At 43.8% G+C, this 9,834-nt stretch overlaps 1 protein-coding gene across 2 annotated transcripts; it reads left to right on the plus strand.

Moving 5' to 3' along the window:
* Positions 1–770: 770 nt before the first annotated feature.
* On the plus strand, positions 771–9,178 carry LOC114766021 (SHC-transforming protein 4-like). 2 transcript variants are annotated; one of them, XM_028956614.1, is made up of 12 exons: positions 771–842; positions 1,045–1,576; positions 3,049–3,119; positions 4,677–4,740; positions 4,990–5,109; positions 5,317–5,370; positions 6,535–6,586; positions 6,672–6,798; positions 7,356–7,524; positions 7,613–7,685; positions 7,815–8,083; positions 8,305–9,178. In XM_028956614.1, the coding sequence occupies exons 2-12, from the start codon at positions 1,103–1,105 to the stop codon at positions 8,431–8,433; spliced, it is 1,602 nt and encodes a 533-aa protein (XP_028812447.1). In that variant the 5' UTR covers positions 771–842; positions 1,045–1,102; the 3' UTR covers positions 8,434–9,178. The 2 variants fall into 2 exon arrangements, with proteins under 2 accessions (XP_028812447.1, XP_028812448.1); XM_028956615.1 differs by lacking the exon at positions 5,317–5,370.
* The last annotated feature ends 656 nt before the right edge of the window (positions 9,179–9,834 follow it).

The following is a 9,834-nucleotide window of genomic DNA, read 5'->3' on the forward strand; positions in this document are numbered from 1 at the left end:
CTGTTCTCTCTGCTGCGATCAGGGAAGCGCTTCCGCTCCCTGAAGGCCAACACAGAGGAAAGAAGCTCTCAACCACAACACTACACAGGACAGAACACTAATACACTCCAACACTTTCAATCACTTCTGGACCCCAGAATTTTGCACAAATTTTCATTTTACTTTCACTTTACTTTACACATTTGCACACCTTTCACCCTACGTGTTACACATATTTTATGTTTCAAAACATAAAATTGAAATAATTGGTTATGTTTGCAATATTTGCATATTGGTTCCACTTGAATACTTGCCATATTTGCAATATTGAGGTCTATAGCAGTCGCAAAAGCACTTCACTGCATATCATACCGTGTATGACTGTGTACGTGACAAATAAAATGTGAATTTGAATTTGAATGTTACGCATGTGTAAAGTGTCCGAATTCCGCGGGGAAACGCCGCACCTGGCAACCCGCCGATGGCGCATGAGTCATTCGGTCGAGCGGGGAAAAGCTCGCGGGACCGTCAATCAATTACAGGCGCCGTCCCACCCATTCAGGCGCCGCTGGGCATGCGCAGTGCGAGGGGGCAGCTCATTCATTAAAAAAAAAGTTCATTCATGAAAACTGGCACCGCGGCGGCGCAGACGGGATACGGGAGACAGAGACGGATAGTTCCTCTGTCCACACGCAGGTACGGGCGCTCGGAGGAGGGCGCCAGAAGTGGGCTTGGGGATTTGCTGGGACCTTTTTCTTTCTTTTTTTTTTTTTTTTTTTTTTGCCATGATCGGACTGCTGTGGAACATTATCCTCATCCGCAGGGATGCAGCTAGATAACAGTCCTGGAAATGTCTTATGTAGGTAAGTGGGTGCTTTCTAGAATATTTAGATTAGATATCAGTCTATTATTAGTATAGATATTTTAAATGAGTTGCACTAGTAGCCATAGGAAACAATGATCGGCTGCGGAAAACTGCTCTTTTGAGTTGAAGTGGGGCGTATAGTGTGGAGTGAAAGTTGAAAAGAATTGAAATGTGCCACTATGTCGTGCCTTTCCCCCCAGGTCACCAAACTCTTGCTGAGCATTTGTGCCGGGCTCCCTCGCCTGGACCTCTCTGGATATGAGAGAACGTAAAGTTTGTGGCAACACAGGTCTCTTTGTACAGAAAGGCATGCTGTACCGGTCCAAGTACAGCCGACTCCGCAACGACTCCGTCACCTCGCTGGAGGACAGTCCACAGAGTGGGGTGTCCCTGAAGGTCGGCACCAAGGCCCCCGAGCCGCCCAAGAGCCTGGCACCTCTGGACGACCTGAGCCCTCCGGCACAGGAGACCTCGTCCATCTTGTGCGCCTTCATCCCCAGGATGGCCAACATGAAAATATCCAGCCCCGCTTCCCTGCTGGGACTGAGACTTACTGCCAGACAGACGCCACCGAATCCTGCCGGGCCGGGCTGTTGTGCCAGCGAGCATCACGGCATTTCCTGTCCCTTGGCACATAACACGGAGTGCTTGTCGTCCCGATGCAAGGTTGACATGGAGATTGAGTGGTGCCGACTGGCCAATCCGGAGTGTGGTGTGTCTTTCCAGATAAAGGTATCAGTAATGTTAATCTCTGCCGTCCTGTCCTTTGTGTGGCTCTAGTTGATGCATCACGTTGCGTGTAGTTGTGCACAGTTGCAATTTTAAGTCGTTTGAGTCAAGTTTGATTGCACTGCCCCTAAATAAAGACTAGTATGGTATTTAACTTCTTTGGAATATTGACTACTCATTGCACATCTGGGTTCAAATGTTTAGAGTTGTATTCTTTACATGCATAGCCAGAGCTTTAGAATTCATTGTAACAAATGCATAGTAACTTTTTTGTATTAATTGAGCTGCATTATTGATTGTACTGACGACTTTCCTGCACACCACCCTGCAATGCACCTTTTGTGTGTCTGCCTCTGCTTTTGCTGCTCCCCATTCGTTTCGGGAGGTGTCGAGCTTGTGAAGCCACACGCTCAGTGTGATGCTGAAAAGGTGTTTTTATGCAATCGGATCGCAAAGCCACGGGTTTATATAACTCGCGTGAGTGATAAGGCCCATTCATTCTCATTCATCGCCACCCCGGCTCCGGCTTTGAACTCTGATAAGCAAATTGCGTGCCGACACAAATTTCAACATGAGACAAAAGCCTGCGAGCTCGGCCGCAGGTCAAATGTGGACCCAGCGGGCGGAGATGTCCCCCTCCCTCGCCGAAAGTGCCATGACCCCCGGTCTGTTCACGGGGGAAGAGGAGAGCAAGGAGAAAGGGGAGAAGTGGAGGAAGGAGTGAGCGTACCCAGCACTCCCCCGCACTCACACCGCCACCCCCTCCCTCGCAGGCATGCAGCGCTTCCTGTGCTTGCAGGAATGACTCATCCTTCTCTCTTCCCTTCTCTCTCTCTCGCTCTCTCTCTCGCTCTCTTTCCTTCACTTTTCCACTTTGGATGGGGTACAATAACGCGTGGGGTCTGTCTATGAAGCACGCCTCCTGGATTGACAGAGGGAGTGGACAGGACATGGCGGGGACTGAGATAGTGGCTCAACTTCAGCTGTGACGGAGCATCGGTGAAAATGAAGATTTTATCGAATCTGGACCCAAATCGATCTGGTCAAACTGGTCCAATTTTACAGCCTCGCAGACTTGGACTCGCTCACTGTGGTGTGAGGCTGGCAGAGTGAGTCACCTGCCCCCTCCGAGTCCTCTGCTCCATCATCGGTGGAGGAGTATCAACACATTTCTACATCCTGCCCAGCCGCCCGAGTGGGCGGATTCGCTTCCTTACCGAAGCTGCCGTCTGCACCGACAAATGCACACTCGTACACTGAGCCTGCGGCAGATGCTCATTCTCACACTCGTCGCTCACCGCTCCTCCTCATTCACGCCAAGCGCCTTATTTGAAGAAAAAAAAAGAAACCTAATTAAACGAAATGCTCCCTTTTTGCACGTATCAAATGAACAAGTAAGGGACAACATGGTGAAGGTTCATGGTTGCACACGTCCTTCCATTCACACCGTGTGCATTATTGTGTTTGTTCCACAGTACATGGGCTGTCTGGAGGTGGTCCGGTCAATGAGGGCTTTGGACTTTGAGACGAGAACGCAAGTCACACGGTACGGTTCTCCGCAGCAGACAATGCAGGCCACAGGCGCTGAGACAGTGGCTGTCTTCTGTCCTCCGGTTCTCGGGGGGGACTAGAGGTTTGGTCACACCAATCGAGGCACAAACTCGTCTCCGGCTATTTTTCCTGTGTTTTTGTTTACTGCGAATGCTTCCTAGAAAAAAGAAGAACGAGATCTGAAAATTAGTGGTACGTTGTGCGGGTTTTTTTTTTTTTTTTTTTTTTTGAGCCGAGACACCATGGTTTGATTGCAGCAGCGCGGGGCTGGGACCAGCTCCTGGTCTGGCCAGAACAGAGCAACCTCTGTTCGTGTCACCGCCGCAGCTCAAAGAATAATGCACAAGAAAATTCAATTTGGCTGAATTTCCTCCTAATCATGTCTTGGATTTTAAAGAAGTTGAGAGATAGTCCGCCGATTGTAATTTTGTTTTCGGCTGGAAAATGCCAGTTTTGTTTTAGCCGTGACCAAAAGGAAACGAGGATGTTTTAGTTGACCCCTTTTGAGAGGGTTCTATATACCTAATTGCAAATTGTAATTAGTCCACAGTTTTGTGAGGATTAAGTGTGTATCCTGTCCACTCAAGCACCTTCAAACCGGCAGCTTATACAGATGTGGCAGCAGAATTGCGCTTTTCGAGTGTCGTGACTGCAAGAAAGTGGCGCATCACCTGACCTCGGCTTCTGCCGCGGAGGGAGGCGTGGGCGTCCTCGCCCTCTTCTGTCAGCGGATGTTAGCGAGCGATGGCTGGATGCGACCCCGGTGGCCTGAGTGGGCGCATCTTCGACAGAGAATCTCCAGCCTGCTATTGATTCCTTTGTTCGGCTCTCGGCCCTCGGCGCTCAGGGGCCCGAGACGTTTTGGCGATGCCGGCCTCATGCATATGCAGCCCATTCAGAAACTAACTGTGGATATTCCCTGCCTTCAGTGCTCTACGAAAACACATTTCTCTCCACTCCTTTCTTATTATTCTTATAATAAGTTGGAACCAGTCATTATTTATCCCTACAGGACAGACCTCATCCTCAGCTCCAGACACCAGAAACTTGTAGTGCAAGCATTATAGCACACCAATCTTATTAAAGTAACCCTTAAATGGTTATATTTGGTTAATTTAAAGGTTGTGGTGCATCATTACCACGAAGAGTGGTCTTCATTCTTGTTTGTGGTTGTGTGTGATGCAATAAATCACCACATAATAACTTCCAGGTTTTGCTTCCTGCGTGAGTCATTATCAATGCGAGAGCTATTACACAATAGTGGCTTTCGTGTGTCATCCTTTCTGTCAATGAAATCAGACATTAGAGCTGGATGATGGTCCCCTTGACCATGCTTCCTTTCAAAATTCACATTTTGCCACCAGAAAAAAATACACTGCACTTGCGGCTTGTGGTTAGTGTTTGAATGAGAGCATGTTCATCACTGGAGAAGGTCAGTGTGACAGCAGAGCGCTGGATAAATATCATATTCAGGCCAGAGTGGTTACATAATGTGTGTCAGCAGCATCACAGCGCTGATTTTTCATATCGCATCTGACCCTTGTTTTTTCAGGGAGGCCATATGCCGTCTGTGTGATAGTGTACAAAGGGACAAGTTAGCGGTGAAACGAAAAAGAGTAAGTATATACACACCCACACAGTCTATGCATAATGATTACATAGATTTTTCTTTCTTATGTCACATGACACATACAAAAAAATACCAGGACCACAAATACCAAGAGGTGTGTTCCTGTAATATTGCACCATTCCCATTTTCAGTTGCTGCATGTCTATATATTTGTAATACAACAAAAGTAATATGTGTGTTGTTTTATCTCACATTTTATTAAAAATAAACGTTTTTGTATTGCATATTTTAAAAGACGTACAACAAAAGCTTATCAAGTATCTTGGGGAAGAGTAACCTACAATTTTCCGGAAAGAGCATCAAGTTGAACATCACCACCAACAGTTTGGAATTAACATCTCTTGACTCTTTTCAGGTAAAGTACTTATTTCCTGGAGACAGTGCACTGTGAACATTGATGTCTTAAACATTATCCAATATTAAATATTATCAAATTATTAATATGACATAGTACCAACTGCAAATTGAACTGTAAATTGTTTTGAATGTAAATGTATTATATTTATTACATGGTTTAGAATTAAGTTTTTTTCACTTTATCTCTTTTTTATTTTCCATTTAGACTATTGCCCATCATCCCATGCAGTCTATCTCCTTTGCCTCTGGTGGAGATTCTGTTAGTATGAATCTTTATTTTATGAATGGCACTGATTAATTTTTACAAATGCATATATTTTCCTGTAAAGTGCTCGTTTTGATTACATTTTGAAATGTACTCAGATAAACAGAACAAGTTCAGTTGGGTTAATAAATATTTTCATCTGCAAATTCATCAGCAAGCATTATTTTCTTAAATTTACATTTACATTTAACAGTCCCCCTGGAGCAATTTAGGGTTAAGTGTCTTACTCAGGGACACAATGGTAGTAAGTAGGATTTGAACCTGGGTCTAGGTTCAAATGGGACACATAGGTGTGTCACCCACTAGGATACTACTAGGCTACTACCACCACAACACAATTATCTTTTAGGACCGTCTGTAAAAGCATTTGAAAGTAAAATGGTTCCAGTCTATTCAAGGGCCGTGTTTGGAGTCCTTATCAACTCAGTAAATTAGTTGTCAGTGCTGTGAGATATTAGGAAATCCTTATCTGGGCACCTGCTGTTTCCGTTTCTACCTTTCAGGATGCCTGGGCGCACCATGCGTGAGCGGCACTCACTCTGAACATCATAAAAATATTTTTAAAGCCACTTTCTGACGATAAGCCAGTGATTCATAAAGATTGTGTGCTGGAGCGTGTGATGTAATGCAGCGAGGGGAAATAGAGTGAGCTTGATACGCGCTCGCTGATTCAATTAATGTGACAGTCACTAGATCCACTTCCTGGTTCTCATCTTGTAATCAAAATGTGCTCCGCCACATGTGGTGCACTGTGTAATCAAATTACTTCTAATTACACGTTTGTGACCAGTTGTAAGGGGGAGATTGTTTCCTGTCTCACCACATGGTATAGAGTATTAACATTTATCTTACTAGCACTGGTGAGCGCATGGCCCCACTAAAATGTAGGCCATGTGCAGTGTTTTAACAGTCCCCCTCTTTGATTGAAGATATTGATTATTGACATCATGTAATACTGATAATGTTACATCAATGCAAAAATATTAGGTGTGACAGATTGCTTAATTTTTTTTTAAATGTAGCCATTGTTCACTTTTTACAATGCACTCTAATGGCTGTCTTAAACTAAGAGAAGCTGTATAGCCCGCATTATACCCTCCTGTATACACCTCATGTGTTCTTCACTATTGTTGTTTGTATGTTTTTGTCCCATTGTAGGACACAGCAGATTATGTCGCTTACGTTGCCAAAGATTCTGTGAACAAAAGAGGTGGGTATTTCAGTAGAACAACAGTTATTGATTGATTATAGCATTTGATCTCAATGAATTAACTGTCTGGCGTGTTGTTTTCTAGCTTGTCACATATTAGAGTGTCCGGAGGGTTTGGCGCAAGATGTGATCAACACAATAGGACAGGCCTTTGAAAAACGCTTCCGGCAGCTCCTAAGAAATCCTTTGTCCCTCATGGCTCCCAAGGAAAGGTCAGTATATTGTGAAGAGTGTTGCTCTAATTATCGGACTCGACCCTGATTAAGTCACCTTTATGACATCACATGCCGACGTAGCAGGGGTGACTCAGCTCTTGTAAGGGCCCGGCCCCCACCCATCCTCAGCAGAGTCTGTGCCGTCAGGAAACCCGTCAACCCTTCGACGATGGAAGTGGAAAGCATAAATGACACGCTGTTATTATGTGCCATTGGGTGCACTCATTTTGATTTGGTGCTGCTGAGTGTAACCACCATGAGTTCAGTTGTGAGTCATTTTTAGATTCCCTTTTTAAAAATTTGGATTTAGATGAAGGGACCATTTCATTTAATCATATTTCATTTCATATTGAGTATCACCGAATTCCCTCTAACCAAGGCCCTGTATTTCTGCTGTTACAATACAATACAAAAATATAATGATGATGATTTCATCTTTTTTTTTTTTCTGAGTAATTCCTTTCTTCTTATTTTGCCACATCCCCTGTGATCAAAATCACCTTTGCTCTGCTCTGTCATTCTATCGATTGCTTCCTGATGCGATATGGCCACAGGCAGGAAGAGGTTTGCTGTAGCCACGCTGCCGACAAATGCTGCGCTGTGGAGAGGGCAGAGAGCCACAACTACTACAACGAAATCCCAGGCAAGCCTCCACCCCGAGGAGGGCTACAGGACATGCGGCTCAGAGCGGAGGAGCTTCGGGAGGCTGAGGCGCAGGAGAGGGTAGGGCTCGTCCATCTCGCTTTTCATCAGCACCAGAGATGCCACTTCCTGGATGACTCATCCGCCCGTTGTTTGTGTTGGCTTGCAGACAGGCTCCCTGCTGCGAGCAGGCCAGTACGAAAACTGCCCGCTCTCACAGAGCCAGCTTGCGCCACCTGGAGGTGAGTTATGGGCCATGTTGCAAGCCAATGTAAAATACTTTGTATACATGTATCGGTTACTGTAAATCAGCATTAATTCATTGCTTTTTCCCAATAAAAATCCACGTTGGTTTATGTGAACTGTCTAAGATTCAGAGAACGCAGGGCACAAATCGTGTGAGGTTGAGGTGGAGGCAGGTGGAATCTCTATGCCAAGTACATCCGTGCCCATGCGCAAGCCCCTGGCAGAGGAGGCCTGGTACCACGGCAAACTGAGCCGGCAGGAAGCCGAGAGCCGCCTGGCAGACAGCGGTGACTTCCTGGTGCGGGAGAGCTGCTCCTCACCCGGCCAGTATGTGCTGAGTGGGCTGCAGGGGGACACTGCCAAGCACCTGCTGCTCGTGGACCCAGAGGGAATGGTGCGCTGCCTTATTCGCTCACTTATTACATATTGCCCATGATGCATTCGGCCATCTGTCCTGTGAATAATGCTTGGTCCGCCCACTTGCTCAATTCACCCTCTTTCTTCTTCTGCTGCACTTTTCTTCTGGTCCACCCTAAAATGACCTCATTGAATATTCTTCTTTATGTCACCCAGAGGAATTGGTACTAATATGCAACCTCTCTAACCTCCTTTAAGGTGAGAACGAAGGACCATGTGTTCCACAGTGTTGGACATCTTATTCGCTATCATATGGACAATCACCGGCCGATAGTTTCCTGTGGAAGTGAGTTATGTCTGAAACAGCCAGTCTTGCAGAACTACTGACACTGAGAAGTTATCTGCTCAGCTCTCATGGCTCTCGTATTTTGATAGTACATTTCCGGATATCTGTTTTGCATGGCCGTCATACTTCATACAGTGAATAGGAGCTTTGTTCTTCATTTTATGTGTGTGCAAAACATTGGACTTTAACAACAATGAGACTATTTAACTGTTATTGTCCCATAGTCTTAAAGCACAGAAGGATAAAAAGCTTCCTGCAATGTTTGTGTTGATAAAAACTTTTCTTTATATTGTTTTAGTTAGAAATTGTGCCTTGTTAGAAATAAAACTTAAATTAATGTTTCATTATTTTATTCTGCATAAGCTTAATTTCTGTGGATTTAGTCATTCATTCTGTGGTCTTTTTAGGAACACAACTTTTGCAATTGTGGACTTACATAAAACAGGCAGCTTGAAATGTATCATTCTGGAGTAGAAACTGAGTCCTGAAATATGCAAAGTGTTATGTAAATGTTTTTATGTTATGCTAATGTTTATAATACTTTGGAATATGCATGAGTGCAACATTTTGCAAATATTTTAAAGTGACCCAATTTTTTGTTGTTTAATTTTTATTTTTATTGGAATTAGACTTGTATGAAGTATTACTAATTAAGATTTTTCACAAATATTAAGAAATAAAGGATGTAACATAATATGTAACAGTAATTGTATTGTTTTTAAACATAAGTCATAAATTAAAATATTACTTTGAAATATACATCCTATATGTATGTATGTTAAAATAAACAGGGGTGCTTTATACAATGTCTTTGAAGTCTGAGAATTAATTAATGTAGTTCCAGTCCCTAACCACAAGATGACAGTGTTGTATTAAACTTGTCACCACAGTCCAAAAAGGATGTGATAGTAATGACTCAATGTAAATCTCAAAGGTAGGATCTGTTGGTTGTGGCAATTTGGTTTACATATCAATTTTATACCCCAGTGCTGTAAAACAGTGTTGTGTGCTCTCAGGAAAATCAAAGAAATCTCAGTTATGTGTCTTTGGGTGAATATGGTAAAGCTAATGTACTGCAATAAGTCTACAAACCACATCACTTAGCATGTCACTCATTTTGACAAAAGAGTGTACACGCCTGATGTGCTTCATTTGAAAAGGTTAACACAGTCAGGTTCACTATTCACATGTTCACAGATTCACTATTAACCTTACTGTACAGGAAGGGCTGGGACCTTGAGTGGGCTGCTTCCAGGAGAAACAAGATCTTCCTAAGCAGGTCATCCTGAAGTGAGATCAAATTTATCATAACATGAAGCACCACAGTCAAAGTTAAATATGCATTATAAAAGACTGAAAACACCACATTGCTTTGATTATGCTGCAACATTAATTAATTAATTAATAAAGTTTTTTATATATAATTTGTGGGAAGTCCAAAT

Source organism: Denticeps clupeoides, chromosome 16, assembly GCF_900700375.1.
Source record: "Denticeps clupeoides chromosome 16, fDenClu1.1, whole genome shotgun sequence".
Taxonomy (NCBI): Eukaryota; Metazoa; Chordata; class Actinopteri; order Clupeiformes; family Denticipitidae; genus Denticeps; species Denticeps clupeoides.

Excerpts from the sequence above, each read along its gene's own strand:
- LOC114766021 (XM_028956614.1), top strand. The coding sequence starts at position 1,103 with ATGAGAGAACGTAAAGTTTGTGGCAACACAGGTCTCTTTGTACAGAAA. Across the intron at positions 1,577-3,048 it reads GTGTGTCTTTCCAGATAAAG|TACATGGGCTGTCTGGAGGT; the intron begins GTATCAGTAATG and ends TTTGTTCCACAG. Across the intron at positions 4,741-4,989 it reads TAGCGGTGAAACGAAAAAGA|ACGTACAACAAAAGCTTATC; the intron begins GTAAGTATATAC and ends ATATTTTAAAAG.